We start from the raw sequence: 19,423 nt of genomic DNA on the forward strand, positions 1-19,423 counted from the left end.
AAATAGCCCAGGTGCCTGGGTCTGACCCTGCACACAGCAGCTGTGCCTCCAACTGCTGCAAGGAGCAGATGTGGGGATGGCTGCTCTTGACTGCTTGTGGGATGGGCGCTGTAGTTCAGCACTCAAGTAATGTGGAGTTATAGGCTGGGTCTGGACCTGTGTAAGCTTTGACCAAGTATCGTAAAATTCATAGGCATATGATGTCTTGCGTCTTCAGTTCCTTTCTTCTGGTGTCTCAGGACACTGCCCTACTTGAGGGGACCACAAAAAAAAAAAAGGAAAAAAAAAAAAAAGAAAGGTTGCTTCTGAGCTGTCTAACATATCTCTCCACACCTTCTGTGGTCCAAAATTTAATGTAAATGTCCAGAGAGGAGTCTTCAGTTATGCAAAGCTGAGAATCTGAGTTTGTCATCTACTGATTATTTTTAGAAACTCCGTACCTTGGGAGGCGCTGCCTCATGAAGGTATTTGAGTTGGCTTAGGGAAATGTTAGTGTTAATGTTGAAGATTTGACAGTCAGTCCTTGAAGACATCAAATACTTCTCGGATATATTTTTGTATATCTTGAAAGCTGAATGTGGAAAACCAAAAGCCTATTTAATTCACTTTCGAAGTTTTAGAGGAGGAAAAATGGAAAAGGTCAAGAAATGTAAAAATTTCAGTTAAGCTGGGATGTTAATTTGGTTGTGCCTAGCAATTGCTGTTCCTTTCCTTTGTACTTTTTAAATGACTAGCTTTGTAGGGATTTTTGTCTTTAAATGAATTTGATGGTTTTATTTTTTTTAAGAGTTTATCTTTTTATTACCCAGCTGAACAGTTACGTTAATGAGTTTGGTTTGCATTCTGCTTGTAAAGATTAAAGCTGGTGAGACTTCATAGTCAATGGCAACGTTAGTTTGCAGTTCTGAGGGTCTTAAGTGCTCAACAAACTAGTATTCTGTCAGTTTTCAAAGCCAAACGCTAATTAGAGATGTACAGTCTTTCCAGTTAACTCGCTGAGAAATGGGCACATCAATTCTGATAGCAGAGTTTGTCTTTCAGATAGCTCTGCTAGTATCTGCTGTAGCTTGGAAAGAAATAACTTTTATGTACAATGTTGTATCTTGGTATCTAATGAAAAAGAATCTTAAAGAACTAAACCACTGAAATATCAGCTTAATTTTATTTTGTTGCTTTTTTTATTCTAGCTTCTGAGCTAGTTAAATTATTTTGTTAATAGTAGTGTTTATCACTACTGTAATATTGTTTTTGTGCAAGCTTTTTAGTAGTGACAGGGAAACCTATAAAAGAGTACTGTAGTTTTGACAGAGATCCAATAAAACTCAGTATTTTGGTGTATTCAGAGTTAGAGGGGACTGAAAAGTGGAGCCTTTGTGCACAGGAAGGGGACTGGTCCCTTGGATCCAAGTGCTGGATGAGCCTGCTCCAGCCTGCCCTGCTGTTTGGTCCTGCTCTTGCCCTGCAGTTTATGGCCTCCTCCGCTGTACTGATGCTTGAGCCTGTGCTCTCCAGCTGCAAATCAGACAAGTGAGGTAGCCTGTGGTAAAGCAAACCTTAAAACAACAAAAAATGGAGGGTAAGAGACAGAATTTCTGAAGGTAGATTTGCTACTGAAGGAAAGGAACATAAAACTGTTGCCACTGTTGATACTGGTTTTTTTGCCAGGTAAACCATTCTTATTAAATGTATTCCAAAAATGTTTTGTGTGCTAGGGTAGTTCAGTAACCTCTCTCTGTTTTGCTTCATTGGTTTGTTTTAGAACCTATAAGAATGGCAAGCAGCCATTGTTGTCTGTAGTGGTCTGGAGCAAATACAGAGTTGGGAGACATACCCAGTGAGGAGGTCACTATAGAGTGTTTTTCATTTCTAATTAGGGTGTTGAACTGAAGTGCTTAAGCTGTAGGGCATTTCTGTGAGAGCTTCTGATTATTGTTTGTTGAAATGATCTGCTAATGAAGTGAAGGTGAAGTCAGTTTCTGTTGTGGATAGTGCTGGAAACCCAATTCAGAGTTTGGATGGAAAATCAAGCTTTGAAGGCTTATAGTCAGTAATTCTGCAGGAGTATTAGCTTTTTGGTTTATTTTTTTTTCCTCAGCATAGACGTACATTAAAGGCAGCTGAGAGGAGATTAGCTAAGGAAGTCTGGTAAAAGGGAAAATTTAGGTCACAGTTTCTCATCACTTGTACCTGCTATGGAAGTATTTATTCAGGTGTGTGGGAGAAATACCCTGAATGGCTTTCAAGTGACATTTTTTTTTCTATCTCAAAGTCATTCTAGTTTGTTCCAGAGAACTGGTGTAAGATGGGAAAACATACCTACAAGAACTTGAGGGAAAAACTGTGGGCATCATAGGAACAAGATGACTCTGACTTTTTTCCTATTCTGAAGAGCAGACTACTTGAATTAAGTAGAAGTCCTTACTAACAAATTACTTCTTTTTAATACTGTGCAATATAGCTTTTTGATCGCACTTGTTGTTAAGCTGATAGATTTGAATATCCTGCTTGAGATAGCCTGATTGTTTTTAAAAAAAATCCTTGCTTCAGTGGGAGACTATTTCTGTCCGTGGTAGTTTAATTCCCTGTTCTGCAAGATTGGTTTCTGTGAGTAGTTCCATTGACTCCCGGTGGACTTTGCATTCAGGCTTCTCAGCACTGGCACAGATGCATAAACCAGCCTCTAGTTTATGCTAATTTACAACTCGGGCTTGTTTTAGTCTCCAGCCTTTCAGGATATAGAAGCAGCAGTTCCAGCTTTGCAGTTTTTGTAGCCTAAGTGTCGCTCTGTGTGCCTAATGTTAAACTGAAGTTATCTGAAAGTAAGCGTTAGGTCTGTAGTAGCCAACACAGTCACTATTGAGTGCTAAAGGTGTTTTATATCCTGTAGTGCCAGTAATTAGCTATTAAAATTCTGTATTGAATATTCTTCAGACAAAAAATATTAACTACGCAATTGTTTCATCATTTACTTTAAGAAATATTTTACAATATTGACTTTAATGTTCTGCCTGAAATAGGGCTTTCAACATTTTTGTACTTTTCTTTGGAGCTGAGATTGGGTGGACTTATGGAGCCATGTAATTCCTATGGTATCCCACAGAAGAAATAAACTGCACAGGATTTACATTCAGTATCTTAAACCCTTCAAGCACTTCTGTTGCCCTTCTTAATGTAATTTGACATATTGTAAATTATACAGATATTGAATATAGTGGCACAGTAACTTTCCTTGTAATATTGTAATTCATTTATTGCATTTGACATGTCTGAGTTTTTCGTTTTTCTTTTTTTTTTTTTTTTTTCTCCCTCTAATAGGTGCAGGCAAAACACCAACTTTAGGAGGAGGATTCCATGCCAACCTGGGAAAGGAGTCACGAGCGCAAACTCTACAGAATGGTACTTGCAAGCTCTAGTCTTGTTGATATGGCGGGTTTTTTTTATTATTATTATTAATGTGGTTGATTACAATTAATTTCTAGTTCTGAATGTGACCTCAAAACCTTGGCAGGCCACTTGTTATTCAGTAGACCAGTCTGACTAGCGCTGATTTTTACATTGTGCTCTCGTTTGGTTGTTATACCTGATTTATGAGGTCAGGTAGCTGGCTGACAAAGGGTAATGGCACCTGACAGTACTATCGTCGTTTAAAAGGACTTTTTCAAGGTTGACGTGCCCATTGCACCTTTTTATTATCTGTTAACCTATTGTGGCGTTTTATTTTATAAGTTTTCAGGGTTCTTGAAATGCTTTATGCATGTTTATTTTGAAGTATAATTGTTCAAATGCTTTTGGTTTTATGCAGTGTAAGTGTGAGAATGCATGTATTTATGCACACTTAATAGTAATTGTGCTTCATATGTGACGAATGTGGTGGGGGGATGGAAAAAAGTATTCAAATGATACTTAAATAAATACTCTCATTACATATTATACATTTTAATTGAGATCTACATAATATACGCTCTTTACAGAGAGTGAATAAAACCTGCTTTTATTCCAGAAACAGAATGGTTTTCCAGTTCCAATTGCTGTTAACTTATATCAATGGGCAGGAGTTGTCATTTTATTTTTTTTTGCTAATTAATACTCTTGTCTCATGACTGCTGGAGATGACAGCTGATGGACTGTCATATCAAAGACTCGGAAGCTGACATGTAATTAACTAAGGGACATAGATGGGTTTTACTGATATGGTGCTCATTGTGGGGGGGGGGAGGATATTTTAGATATTTTCCTAAATTAAAGTCTTACACTTGCAACTTAAATGCAGAAAATCTTACCTGGTATTATGCCTGTATAGGTATACAAAGGATAAGATTGATCTGATGATATATCTCCATAGGTATAGAAAGGTTAAGATTACCTTATTGAAATATAACCAGAGTGCTTTACTCAGCATTATTCAGCTAATTTATATACAGAGTGTTTTATTCAGCTGTTTGTACTGAACAGTAATGAGCTGTGCTTTTTTGGCAGAGTAAAGCTTGTGCTTTGTGTGAGCTAGTTTCAGTGTCAGGTCCAAAGTTACTATCTTACAAGTTTCAAAAATGTCTGGATAAAGTGTAACCTTTGTAAGTGAAATAAAACCACTAGAATGCCTTTTGCAGTCGGTGAAGTTTGTCTTTGGATGAACGCACTTCTAAACAAAACTGTAATTTTAGATGGGTGTTTTCAAAATAAATTGGCATGTTGTGCCTAAGGACTGCCCAGTTCCTTGTCTTTAGCTGTAGAAAAGTAAAGTGCTGAGGGGAGAAAATCCTGATCTGTTGCTTGAGTGTTGTTGGAGTGTTTGAATCCTTCAGAGCCCCTTTTGGTTATGCTGAAGGATAATCACAAGACATTGTAGATGTTTTTCTGGGGTCCAAACATGGCTTCTTTCTTGGATGAGTGTTTGCTGGGGCATATTTTTGAGCATCATCCTTCCCCACAGCTTTTGTGCGTGGGGGGGCCCCCCAATCATACGCAGTGATTCTGACTTGGCTAAAGTCTATCTGTATTATATACAAGAAATTGTAGTTGTTTTGAATGAAATTATCTCCCAGACAGTTTTGAAATGGGAAAATAATTTGTCTTTTCACCTATACCTGTCTGAGGCTTTTTACAGGTTCTCTCTCTCTCTTTCTTTTGTTTTGTTGCTATCCTTTATATAAAGAAAAGTATTTGGTCTTTGATTTCTGTAACCAACCTGCATTTGTCATGCTGCCAATCTGTCTCTGGGAAAGTTCTTTTCAATGAGCTAAGTGATGTTCTTGCTCAGTCCCAAGCATGACAACAGCAGCTGATATTTCAGGTGGAGCAATTGGTGTTTGAAAGGCTTTTCTTTCTGCTGCAGTATAATGAGCTAGTTGTCTGCTGCATTTAATCACACTTCTAGCTTTACATAGTTTTTAATTGCAAATTGAGCTATGGCAGTGAACTTAGAAAATCTCACCCTGTCACTGTGTGCCCATGATAATGGCTTTTTTGGGTGAAATTATATTAATATCCATTGTGCTTAGACTTGAAAGTGTAACAAGGTAAACATACTTACTGTATATAATTTAAAATAAAAGCATGAGATTGTTCATTGAATGAAACTGAAGTACGTAGTAAACTATATTAAAAATGAACAGTTATCCTTGGAGTGCTATGCTTTCTGCTCAGAAAAAGGCTGAGCTGCTTATTTATTTGCTGGTACTACTATGTTTGTATTTCCAAAGTTAACTGAGTTGCAAATGAACTGCTGAAATTAGCTCCTGTTCAGATGCTGGCGCAGTGCAGCCTGTGAGCACGCTTCAGGAGGCCTATTCCTGCAACTTGCTGATAGCTCTTACGTCAAGGCTGTGGGCTACCTTCAGTTGTGTAAGCACATGATTTTTTTCTTCTGTATGGTGCTCTATACAAGCTGTTGCCAAAGGGAAGATCCAGGCTCTGGGAAGTACGGATGGGTGGCGGAGCTCGGATTGCTCTGGAGGTTGTCCCCAGTGTACTGGAGAGCAGCTGAGAGCGTGCGTGTGTGTGGTCTGAGAGTGCTGGCAGGTCTTGCACTGTGCCTGGTCTGCTTGCCAGCAACCTGCAGGCTTGACATGATGTGGAGAAAAGTCCAGCAAAGGCAGCAGGGACTTGCTGTTGGTTTTGTTGTGGTTTTTTTTTTTTTTTTTTTTTAAAAAAACAACCACCAACCAACAACATCCCCCTGCTTTCCCTTCCCTCCCCCACTTAGTTTGGGCCAAATTTTTCCCTTCCCTCCCCCACTTAGTTTGGGCCAAATTCTTCCTTGCTGTAATGTCTGTCTCTTCAGGGAAGGTGAAAGGGAGGTGATCTGGGCTCACTGTCTCTTGCTTAACCACAGCAGAGCAGCTGGGGTTGGCTGAATGCATGATGCTGCTATTTTTTGAGGCTTGTAATGAAAGGATATTTAGAATTAGATGAAAAAGTTTTCCATTAGAATACCTAAGGTAAAAAATTCATGATTTTTTTTTCTTTTCCTCCATTTTAAAGTGAAGAAATGCAGAAGTAAAATGTTCCAACTGCTCGGCAGTTCTGGACTAGTCTACCAAAAAATATTTTGTGCATTAGTGTTTATATATACATACACACACACCCTAAATAGAGCCCTGGGAAAACTGGAGGTTTTATAGTTTCCAGGTTTGTGCAAGAATGTCTAATTCACAGAACTAATCTCCCTTATCACACATGCCTTTGCTGTATGTTTCTTCACTATTTATGATGTGGTGGTGCATGGCAGTTCATCATCTCTGCCTTTCTTTGCTAAACCAGCTGATGTTTGTGAACGTTCATTTGTGAATTGGCTGCTTATAAAAACTGGAATCTTGTTTACACTTGCTAAAATATTTATGCAGGAAAGGCCTAATACTGTTGTATTTGATTTTCAGTTTGGTTTTTGGTGTGAAGTACTGTGCTAGCTGAGTGTGCTAAGCTCCGCAAGTTCAACCACCTCAGGTCCACAAAACGCTTTGTATCTGTTCATATAAAGCTCATTTCTGTAGTGAAAACCTGCACATCTATGAGATGATGTGAAGAGGTGATTCAGCATTGTTTTAAAGGATTTGACAGAATAACCAAACAGTACTGTTTTTGTGAGAGACAAGAATTGGGAATAAAATACTAGCTCAGAGAGGGGGGACCCTTTGGCAAGAATTCCTCCCTGTGTTGTCTGCACCTCTTCAAATTGCTGCAGTACTGCCTAACTTTTATGGTTACTTACAGGGCTGAAATGCAGAGTTCTGTCTCTTTAAATCTCATTTTACAGCTCTGTGCTGCATTACATAATCTCTCTAAATAGCTGGTTTATTCTTGTTTCCTTGTAGGCAATCTGCTCTCACTATATCCATGTCAAAGTCGTAGTTACAAGGGAGTTGTTCTTGACTTGGAGCTCTGATACTTTCAATAGTCTTCAGTGGCCAAAAAGAAAAGGGAGAGGGGAAGGAAGGTCAATGGCATGATTATAACTTGAAAGCTTCAGTTGCAGATATTCAAATTTGGTTTAAACTAAGTTTGAAAATTGCAGCTGCAGCTAGCTTAATCCAATTTCTGAACTGTTGTGCTGTGTTTTTAATGATTTCTTTACATGAGTGTGTGTTTTTCCTCAGTCCTCTTAAATACCAAAAAGTAGCTAACAGCATTTTGATGCTAAATGGAAAGGTATTTCTGAAGATATACTTTAATGCATTTTTGACTGTTAAAATTCAGCAATTAGTTTAAATGTTTTAACCTTTGTTGTCATCACTAGTTTCATAGCTGGTTTATTACAAGTGGTTATGGAGGAGGGCTCTCTCTACCTCCTGCCAGAACTACGGCATGAATTAGATAAGGACAACATACTACATGTGTGAAGAACAGAAGTACCCAAAGAAGAGGAACAGAGAACACTATTTAACAAAACTAAAATAATGAGAGAGGAGAGGATGGTAGAATTCTAGGATGGTTTAGATTGCAAAGGACCTCCAGAGGTCTATAAAGTGGTGGCTTTGAAGTTGCATTAAGCTGCTTGGGGCATAGTGCAGCTGAGCTTTGGGTATCCTGAAGGAAGGATATGATACAGTCTCCCTGGACAACCTGCTTTCTAATGTTTGACGACCTTCACAGTGAAGAATTTTTTCCTTGTATCTGTCAGAACTTACTTTGATAGAATGTGACTCTTGCTTCTTGTCCTTTTGCTGTGCATCTCTGACAATTCTGGCTCCATCTTCTTTATAATCTTCTGCTGAGTAGCTGCTGAAAACACCAATGAGACCTCCCCCTTAGCTTTCTTATCATAAGACTGAGCAAATTCAGGTTTTGGCCTCATGCCATGTGCTTCAGTTTCCTAATCATCTTAGTGGCTCTCTGCTGGACTTGCTCCAATATGTCAATGCCTTGTCTTGTGCAGAGCAGTCCTGGACTGGACAAAGTACTCTAAATACAATATCACAAGTGCTGAAGAGGGGATAATAATCACTTCCCTTGACCTGCGGGCTACAGTCTTAATAATGCAGCTCTAGGATGCAGTTAGCCTTTGTCACTGCAACTGGATGCTGCCGAGTCATGTTCGTCTTTTTGTCCATGAGGAATCTAGATCCCTTTCTGCAAAGCTATTCCCTTGCCAAGCAGCCTGTATTGTTGCCCTGCAGTTGTTCTGTCCCAGGTGCAAAAAATAAAAAACTGCGTTTGTTTTGTTGAACTTCATGAGGTTTCTGTCAGCTCATTTCTGCAGTGTCTTAAGATTCCTCTGAATAGCAGCTCTTCCCGTCAGTGTATTGACCGCTGTCCCAGTGTGATGTCTGCAGGCTGGAAGAGGGAACCTCCTGTCCCACTGTCCATGTTGTTAATGGAGGCATTAATCAGTGTTGACCTCAGTATCAATCCCACTCATAAGTCTGATGGTTGAAGTGCTGACCGTTACCCTTTGAACCTGGCCAACTTTTCACCCAACTTGTAGTTCATCTGTCTAGTGTGTATCTCCTCGGCTTGGCTGCCAGGGAGAATGATGAAATGGGATGAGAGAGGAGCAGTGGTTGCTGTTTACCTTGACAGCAGTGTGGCTTTTATTGCAGTCAGGCACAATCTGCCCTCATTAAATCTGTGCTGGCAGTTCCTGGTAACCTTCTTACCCTTTGTGTGTCTGGAAATGGTTTCCAGGTAGATTTGTTCCATAGCCTTCCATCAGGCTGAGGGAAGGTTGACTCACCTCTAGTGTCCTACTTTCCCCTCTGGAAGAAAAGCCTTATGCTTGCCACCTTCTAGTCGTAGAGTACTTTCCCCGATTCCTACAACTTTTTAAAGATGGCAAAGATGCCTTTTTTTCCTAGCTCCCTTAGCATCCTCAGATGTATCCCATCCAGTCTAATTGACTTAGGTATGTAGATTTTGCTTAAGTGAGCCCTTCTCTACCATGGGAAATGTTTCATTTCCTCCAAACTCACATAGAGACCCGAGACACCTGAAAACAGGCACTGCAACAGAAGACCAAGGAGACTCATGAGCTGCTATAGAACCAAGCTGTCATACACCCTGCCTGCTCAACTTCCAGCACATCAGCGTAGAGCGTCCTTGTACTTTGGAAAGACTGTATTTGGAGACTGGACAGTCCTCCTGGCCCCTTTGGCCTCCATGGCTGTACCTCAAGGGGTCCTGCTTACCACCTCTCTGAACAAACTGAAGCCTGCCTTCTGAAATCCAGTGTTATAATTATGCTACCCATCTTCCTCACACCCCTCAAGATCTTAAACTTTCCTCATCTTAGGGTTGCTATAAGCGAGCCTGCCATTAAACTTTACATTCTCCACCACTGATTCATTTCTAGAGAACGGTAGGTGTATCACAGTGCTTCTCCTACTTGACCTGTTCCTGACATGCTCTAGAAGGCCACTGCATTGCTTGTTCCCCCGCTATGCTTCCCTTCCAGCAGATGCTGGGGTGGTTCACCATGAGAACCAGGACATTTTCCTGTTGTCTAAAGAAGCTTCATCTTCAATATAAGATTGTCTGTAGCAGGTGCTCATGACAGTGTTTCCTTTGGTCTTGCCTCTCATCCAGACCTATTAACTCTTTACTGGCCTGTCACTTGCTTTTCAGCAGAGCTTCCCCTGTGACCTTTTCTGTTTGGCCTTCTTGTGGACCCTGTAACTATCCATGTCATGATCCCAGTCACGTGAGCTGTTCCACCACAGATTTTTCACCTCCCTGTGAATTCGTAGTTTTGCAGCTGTCCGTCCACTGAATTCTTTGATTGTTTCCTTTGCTGGATGCAATGTTTTCTTTGACTTTTCCTCCTGTATCAGCTCCTGTCTCTAGTTTTGGTTTCAATAATGAAACTTCTAGTCTAGTCTCTCTGCTGTTGTCATGTCCTTGCTTTTATTTCTGTTGAGATGGAAGCTAATCTTAATCCTTTCATCTCCGCCTTCAGTTAGTACCCCACTGGGGTTTCTTGTCTTGTCTTTTAAACCAACCAGTGCTTAAAATTTTCCTCTTCTGTTTTTTTCTTGTATCCTCCTAAATTTCTTTAGTCAGTAAGGCTTTGAAAGACTACTTCTTCTAGCCAGACCATTGCTTCAGTTTTACCCACTTTGATCTGTCTACTTAAGAGTCCTTTGTTGTCATTAGCAATTTGTCTCATTCATTTCCTTCATCTTTCCATTTGATGTGTTCACTTTCTCCATTTCTCCTTGAGGAAGGGTAAGGGGCATCTTCCCCTTTTCATTTGGGATGATAGTCCATGGTTTTTTGTGTGTGGGTGTATTTTGGTGGTTTTTTTGGTTGGTTAGTTGTTTCAAGTGCAACATTTTCCTTTGGTAAACTTCTTCATTCTCAGCATACCTGTTCCATCTAGTCCCATGTTATGGCTTCAGCTTGAGTGGCAAACAAAGTTTAGATGTCTGTGTGAGCTCATAGTCCTGAACTACTTTCAGGGTCTCAGCACAGAGGCAGACAGACTTAGGGTGTGATTAATTTTATCGGAAGGGAAGTCAAATGACTCATTCTCTTAAGCGTCTGTTTCTCTTCCTCAATGAAAGGAAGTCTAGATTGACTAAGCTCAGATGCTCATCTCTGAAGATAAGGGTGATGGATTTAAGGCTTTTGGTTTTGTTTGTGTATCCCCTGTTGACACAGACTTAACATGGCCAAAACTGAACTACTGAATTGCATCTCACTGCTCTGCTCTTTTGCGTGTTAACAAGTTCAGTCTTCCTCCTTTTGAGGCCACTTGCAGCTTTCCCTTCTCCTGTTTTGTAGATCCATCTTTTCCAGCATCTGCTAAAATGTGGATGTGTCCTAGCTGTGACACTCACGTATTTATTTCTTGCACAAGTGTCTCGTGACTTTCATTGCTCTTCCTTTCTGATCAGAACAGCTCCAGAGCCAGGAAGACAGAAAAGTTGTGACCCAGGATGTTAAATCTTTGGTAGCTTAATGTCTTCATCACAGAATTTTTAAAAGGAATGGTATTTTCCCAACCTGTTTGCCCTTTCATGTCTGTGATCACTGTTACTTGCCACGTAACAGTTCAACAGAAAACTTTCCTGGTGTTAGTGTGCGTGTTCCAGCTTCCTGGACCTCTGTGCTTCTGAGGCTTGCTTGAGTGTCAGTAGGTATGGGCTTTCCTGGTCCGCTGCTTTGACGCAGGTTCTGGTAAGTCACAGAAGCATAAGCCACAACTTAGATGCTGGTGTCCCTGATGGCTGACTTTCAGGGTGTCTCAATAGCTTACGCACCTTTCTCAGAACTTCAGCTTTCAGGCTTTGCAGGCAACTTCACTAATCACCAAAGACTTGAAGAGACACAGAAACTGCTTATTTAAGAAAAACAAACAAACAAAAAAAACCCTCAGAGGCAGAAACGCCAGTCTTTATCAAAATTCTTAGAAGAACATATGCTGGTTAAAAATAGCAGCAGAATGTATTCCTGTTTCCCTGTTAGACTTGGGGACCCGTGGAGTTTGATTCAGAGGCATCTGAGGAAGCAGGGATCCTTCTGGTACTGTAGCCTCTCCTTCAGCACATGGAGAATCTCTTCTTTCTCAGGTGGCTAATGAGACCCTCTGCTTAATGATCTCCAGTTATCTTTGTTAAGAGACCAGTTCATCAGCTGATCTGGGACAACCATTTGGTTATGCATTGATTAATTAGTTCTTATTGAGTTCAGGTTTGAAAATTTTTATTGTCTTAAGCCTTTGCCATCTTTCTGTTTTGATAGGGAATGACATAAAAAGTAACCTGTCTTGGAGATGCTTTTGATGAGCTGCTTCTCCTTATAATGACAGTATCAAGGGAGAAGAATTGATGTCTCCTTTAATGAGATCTGTTATAGTTATAATGAATAGGGTCTAGGTTCCTTTAAGTAAAGAGTGCAGGTATAAAATATAAAATAAAAATAAAAACTAATGGTAGGATTTTGCCAAGAGACTGATGGACAACTGATGTAAAACTTTGAGCACCGCATTCCACTCAGCTGAAATACCTGAGTCAAGCTTTGATGGTCTGTCTTATTCTGTTCCTGTGTTTGCTTAGCCAGAAAAGGGAAAAATTAGAAAATGCACTTCTAAAATTCCTTGAAGGTGTGTGTTCAGTCTGTATGTGGACTCAGCACGATCTCTGTTGTTACCTTTTTCTTTTAATTTTGAAGATTGGCCTTGAAGTTGAAAAAAAACAAAACTGAGGTCTTAAGTGAGTTAACAGACAACTTGTGTTGCCTTAACTAATAACAAAGAATATTTGCGTGTTCAGCTGCTTTGAATTGACCTGTTTGACTGGTGTCTTTCATGTTAGTTAAAGGTGTCTTTCATGATTTCCTTTGCTCTGTCTCCTCTCCTGTCTGTTCTGTCTCTTAGTTTATTAGTTGGCTGTGGGCCAGAAAACTGTTGTGCCAGGGAAGCACAAATCTCTGCTTCATTTTGACAAATAAAAAAAGAAATACATTTTAAAATTCTGCATGCCTGCGAAATTTATTGTGTGGATATTTAAGTTTTGGCCTCTGTTAACTTAAATTTTCTCCTTGTTAACTTTGACAATTTCAATGTGACAGAGTAGGACAAAGTATATCGCGTTTGTGGAATTCACTGATGGAGATTTATCTTCCTATAGCCTTGTGTAGGTACTTGGAACCTGTCATTTCTCTTGAGAGCATTCCTTAAAGACAGTTTACCTAGTAGGCTAATGTTTTTTTAAAACATTTGCTTTTTGAGTATCATTTGCAAGGGGATGTACTTGGATATTAATAGGACTATCTTCCTCCTTATGCAGCGTGGCAGAAAATAGGCAACTGCCTCTCTCATCTTTCCACCCCCTGTAGTAATGCCTATAAAATTCTGTGCTAGTAATCTGCTGCTTCTAACAAGCTTCTGCATTAAACCATTTTAGCTTTTGAATGTTGTTAGATAAACTCGAAATATACTTCAGGTAACATAGCTTTGGTTGAAGTTCCACGTAGCTGCTGCTCTCTTTTTTTTTTCATAATGGAAAATGTGTGCCACTTATATGGCATAGGACTGTTTTAAACATTCAAACGTAAGTTTTGAAGTGTTTGTGTCATTTCACAGGCACTATGGTTCAAAACCTGAGAGGGAGAATGTTGTTGCTTTTTAATGCTGTGTTCTTTGATAGCACCTGGTTTCCTTTTCATGTGTTGAAAGTGCCTTCTTGTTTTGCTTTACGAAATAAATTGGATAGCTTGTGATATGATAGTGCAGGGAAGCATTCCCTAAGCCTGAGGGTCTGCAAGTGTGATTTGCTGGTGGAGCTATTTCGGTTCTCTTGGAAGATGGCTTTTCTTAAATAATGGTCACAGCATTAAATGGAGAGTCTATAGGATTAACAAATAAGAAAAAATTCAGTGCTTGTGTATGCTGTTTTTATAAGGAAGACTATGATTTATTTGCTTGTGTTCTTGTAGACACACTTGTACACATTTCACCTGTACTTTGCAGCTGGACATGAGTTAGCTGTGGTTCTTCCAAGCTGCTTTCATCTCATCATGGCTGATGGTCTTGGAGGAACCAAGCATGCATTAGTTGATGTGGGATACAGGGGACATCAGCTTAAAAGTGTTCGTGACAGGGTGTGCAGGCATGTTGTATTCCTGCTACGGTCTGGCTGGTGGTGTTACAGCCCTGCATCTGGCACAGTATCTGTCATAGGCATCCAGGGTGGCTGAGGGAGCGGTATCAGAGCAGCACACGTGGTGATGCTTCTTCACAATGCTATCACCTCATGCCTTGTGCAGAAGTGCATGTGGAGCTTTGATTGTCCTTGTTGTTTTCCCAGTTGTGTGATAACATCCTCCCAGATGGACAAGCACTGCCATTGCACGTGCTATTCAAAAGTCACTCAGGCAAAGACTTTGGCTCCTGTTCAATGCCACTGCTAGAGCAGCCTTTCCCAGGCAAATACAGTATACCGCTGGAATGCCCAAATGTAAGTCTGGATATTGAATACGTATGAACAGAAACTACAGGGTTCTGTACTAGGTGTGAAATATGTTTGGTGGGAGGGTCGTCCTGTGTCTGGTACAGCCACACCAGCAAATTTATTAGCAGGCTGTCATATGTCAAGCCCCTGCTGAAAAAAGGAAAGCAAAAACCCCCTCAAAAACAAACCCTGGTCCCAGCCTGAACCAGAGCAACTCTGTGCACACATTAAGGTTTATTTTGGGCCTTGGTGATTGCTGTGCTGGATTTGCTGCGCTCCCAGTAGGTAGTAGCTGTGTCAGCCCAGAGAGCTGACGTGCTGTGGTGCGTGGGTGGAAAATGAGATGCTATGTAAAGGATCAGGAACTCCTTTGAGTGGTATTGCCATCAGAGGCAACAGTCTCATAGGGCTGCAGCTCTGGAGTCCAGTTCCACCATCAGCATTTCTAACAGCAAAGCCAGTTTGATCCTGGCATTTCCCAGTCCTCAGCTGCCCTTTCCCATTCCCCTTATACAAATATCCGGGTCTTAGCTCGGGCAATGCATCTGTTTACTGGAACAGAAAAAAAAAAAGCAAGCCACACCCAAGCAGTACCAACCTTTTTTTCTTTTTTTTTTTCTTTTTTTTTTCTGTTTCCCTTTGATCATTTTACTCCTCCACATGCCACCACTGAATGGATGATGTAGAGATGAGCAGGAGCCTCTTAAACCAGCTTTGCAGCAGGAGAGTCTGAACGCAGGGCTGTGTTGTGAGCTCTTCTCTCATTTTTTTTAATTTTTTTTTTTTCACAAATATGTATTTATAACCCATTGTCCTGTTACGTTCAGTCCTGCACAGTCAGAGCGAAGGAAGGTGTTTTCTGTTCTTTTGGCTTGGCTTAATATGCGTGGGAAGCTTTTTAGAAATGTTCTGTTCATTGACTGCTGCTAGCAGATGGATGCTCTCTGCTTGAAGTGCCTCAGGCCTTTCTATCTTCCGTTTTCTCCCCTTCCCTCCTCCCAGCACACACCCTGGAGTGTGCAGGCTGTGCTAATTTAGTCGCAACTTAAAAAGGAGTGGTGAAGAAGAAATGCTTAACTCTAATAGAATTCTTGTCGCTTGCGACGTCTTCAGGGAGTACTTTTTCATTTCAGGATCCCTAAGGATTTTTCCAGCAATGTGTGTTAGATGTTCTGTGATACAATTCTTAATGTGTTAGGACCAAAATGCTAATTCTGTTTATGTATTAATCTATTCAGAATATACAGCACACGTGACATCTAGTTTGATTTTTCAAGTGTTTTTAATAACCTAGGCCTGACTCTTTCCGAGGCGGCCTTTCCATCTGTATGAACCATAAACCAAACACCAAACCTCTAAACAGTCATTAACCTAGTATGTTAAAAAATTTGAACCAGTTACTGCATTTTACTAAATTGGCTGTTGCTGTCAAGAGCTTTTGACACTTACTGGTGGAAGTCGGCTGATGCTTGCTCTGAGGGGTTGGATTTGTTTTGCAACAGAATCACAAAATGTTACTATTCACTGGTAGAAATTGCATGTGTTTTTAATGGAAAAAATGCCAAATTATTCACTAGCAGAATCTAAAATCTGTTCTATAGTGGATGCCTTAAAAATACTGCATGGCTACAATCACCAGGTGGTGCTGTTACTGCTTAAAACGGTTTTTCAAAGTAAGTTTAAATTCTGCCATTGTCATAGTTATTCAACTGTAATTTCATGGGAGGAGTGGTGAGAGAGAAAATTTCTTTATTTAGTCACGTCTTTAAAGCAGAGCTTTTCCTGAAGATTTTGGGTTTGCTCTTCTGCTAGTTGCTCAGAGTGAAATTTGCTGCACATACCATTTTTACATCAGAGATGTTCATAAACTATATGGGATAATTTAGGAGGTTGGAGGCCAGGTGTGTGGGACCATATCTGGGCTGTAGCCTATGTGATTCCTTCTTGGGTGATTTTATGAAGGCTTGCATTAAGTAATGAAGGAGGATAACATTCAGGTTCTGCATGTTTTATCAAAGGGGGAAGGTTGAAGCGTGATGTCTCCTCATAAACTGAACATAATCTGTTTCATGAATGACACTAAATTTAACCTTGTGAGTTTTGAAGGGCAAGAACTCCAGCCTGCTGTGGAAAGAGGCTCTTTTAAAAAAAAAAAAACAACAACCCAAAACCCCAAACAACTCCAAGCTCCTAAAACACAACTTCTATGTAATGTCTTCAATAAGCGTAATGCTATTCCTCTTATTTAGAAAAACTTTAGATCATACATATAAAAATATAGCAAAAAATAAGAATTTAAAAAAATGCCCCTCTACAGTTGTACGGTAATTAGAGTTGTAAAGAAAGCTGCTTTTTTCCTAAGGCTTTGCAGACTGGCTATTTATGGATAAACCATGGAATGGGAAATCATGAGTTTAAAGTTGCAAACTGTTCCTTTTGATGAAGATTTCCACCCTGCTCCCGCCTCTCTCCTTCCCCCCCCCCCCCCCCCAATAATTGAATCATTTTGGACAATAAAGACAGCCAAGTATGAGTCTGCGTAGACTAAACCTAAGTACTGCCAACCATGTAGGTAGAAGTGAAGGAGGTTTTAAGTAATTGAGGGAGGGGGGGAAGAGTTACCAGAAGCATACCTCTCCTGAAGGCATTATTATTGCTATCATTTAGATGTAACTTCTTACACTGAGAATGTAACACCTGAAAAATGAATTGAATTTTTTCCTGCGTAGTGATTTTTTTTTTTACTTTGTTTTCTAATAACAATTATAAGCAAGTGATGCTTACAAAGCAGACAGAAGTACGGCCTGGTCTCCTCGAACCCAGGCTCCAGTGTGGGTAAGGACTGCCAGCAGTGTGGCAAGGAGTTGGGTTCAGCATGCTTCAACCTGGTTTTGAGCTGTGCTGTTTAGACCGAGTCTGAATGTCCGTGGGAGCTGTATTTGCTTGGCATTACTATTTGGGATCCCAAATATCTACCTACAAGTCTGGTTTTAATAGCCTGATTTAAAGCCTTCACGCTGTTACAACAAAGCTGTCCCAAACAAACACAGCATAAATTAAGTGAAAAAGTAGTTAATTGCTTAATTGTTTAAAAGTCAGTTCAGAGGATTCCTGCATTTTCAATCCAAAGAGGCTTCTCTTAAGTTTGAACAATAGAAAAATCAAACATGGATCTTTCTTCAAAGACAGATTGGTAACACTGAATGCAACAAAACAAGTGGCTGATCATATTCAAATGTGTGAATCCCTACAAAATTATATTGTGCTAATAAGCATATAAATTGTTTTTTAATAAAATAAATTAGAAATCGCTTTTTTAAAATATACATCTTTCTTCTATGTGCTCTAAACCCACACAGATAGTAATGATACTTTTGGGTAGTATATTATGAATTGCATAATATTAAGAAGGCATTTTAGGATCATAGTTTGATTCTGGGGGTATGTACAGAGCTGGATTTGTGTGCATTAGACCCTCATGCTTTCCTGTATGTTTGTCATTCATTAGAGAGAATGTATATGAATCGTATTTACATTTTACCTTAGATATATTTGATCGGTTTTATAAATCAATGTTCAGGGAAAGCATTCCATGCATTTTTGCAGTAGGAATCATGAACTTAGTATCGCTGCAGAGGGAGCTGTATAAGGTTCAGTAGTTTGCTTTTTGCTTTGTAGCCATTTAGGTTGAATTTCTGAGAACAGGTTGCTCTCCAGACACTAGTCATTATGTCTGGTCAGAGTGGTGGGTTTTTTGATAACAGTATAGAACATGCTGAACCCGAAGATTGTTTCCTGTCCTTGTAAAATTGACATATAAGACACAGCCATCTTCCATGTTCTTCCATTTTAGAAAGCATCACATTATCTTGCCTAAAAGGGAGACACAAACACTGGAGAGTCTCCAGCCACACTCTCATGGGGTAGCATGCGTGCTGAAGCATGGGTCATCATCCTTAGTAGTCATCCTTGCACTTAATTTCAGGGTTTTGTGGAGCCACTTGACGCAGAACGGCATTTCTGGTTCCACTAGGCATGCGTGCACGTATACATGCAAGCTTAGATGGATGCATAGAAATCCATTTGCATAGGAAAAGCTACTTTCTGAATCAGGTTAGGAGATTGATGCCTTTGCTTATGGAATATGTATACTGCATGTTTTGAGGAAGTAGATGGACAGCTGTAAACTTCTTCCAAGCTCTTTGTAGCATCTTAGACAAATCGGAGGAGTTGCCTGCTACCAATGCACTGCTCTCAAGGCTTGCTGCTGTACTTCTTGCCAGTGCTTGTCTCACTTTTCTTCCTTGCTCTAGCTGATGCCTGTAGAAAACAGCTTTTTCTTTTTTCCTTGGTTTGTGGCTCAGCACAAAATCTGAAGAGCATTGGGAGCTGGTGCAAGGGGTGGTGGTGGGATGGATGTGGGATGTCAGATTTCCCCTTTCAATTCTCTCTGGTAAGGTCATCCTCTGCTATTTTACCTGATCTGTTATAAAAGAAAGCAGACTTCTCCTAATCACTAAAAGATTAGAAAAATGCTCTTATAAAATAAAACTGATGAAAAATACAGCTGTAGCTTCTCCAGTTGTACCTAGTCTTCAGGCTGAGGTTTTCATGTGTTCTCTCCTGCTTCTTACCCTAGGTTTGCTGTGGAGTGAAGGGAAGAAAGCAGACTTCATATGAAAAAGCAGTAAATCAGTAATAGCTCTTAGTTTATCATTCACCCCTCTCTAAGTATACCAGCCTCCGTTTTAAATGTGAGATTAATCTGCAGTATTTGCTAATCCAAATTCATCCTCATTTCCAAAGGTGAGCACAGCTATCTTCCTATCATCAGCAAATTGGCATCTGTAAATGAGGGGGATTTTAGAGGGTTTGCCTTATTATTCTGAGCCCCATGCAGCTTGCCAAATCCAAGCAGGTGTTATGTTTGCTTACTTCCCTCGCCGTGAAAGCTCTGTAAGCTCAGGGAAATAGCTAGAAATAAAATTATTGCATGTCAGCTGAAATATTGTGATTTCATAACAGTACTAATATGGGTG

General features: G+C 40.1%; 1 protein-coding gene across 1 annotated transcript in view; it reads left to right on the forward strand.

The window, feature by feature from the left end:
* Window positions 1–19,423, forward strand: part of BRF1 (BRF1 RNA polymerase III transcription initiation factor subunit) — a 175,625-nt gene that overhangs the window by 10,807 nt on the left and 145,395 nt on the right. The window contains exon 2 of the mRNA XM_056344999.1: window positions 3,316–3,396. Coding sequence (XP_056200974.1) covers window positions 3,316–3,396 — 81 coding nt within the window. The remainder of the gene's footprint in view (window positions 1–3,315; window positions 3,397–19,423) is intronic.

This window comes from Falco biarmicus, chromosome 7 (genome assembly GCF_023638135.1).
Source record: "Falco biarmicus isolate bFalBia1 chromosome 7, bFalBia1.pri, whole genome shotgun sequence".
Taxonomy (NCBI): Eukaryota; Metazoa; Chordata; class Aves; order Falconiformes; family Falconidae; genus Falco; species Falco biarmicus.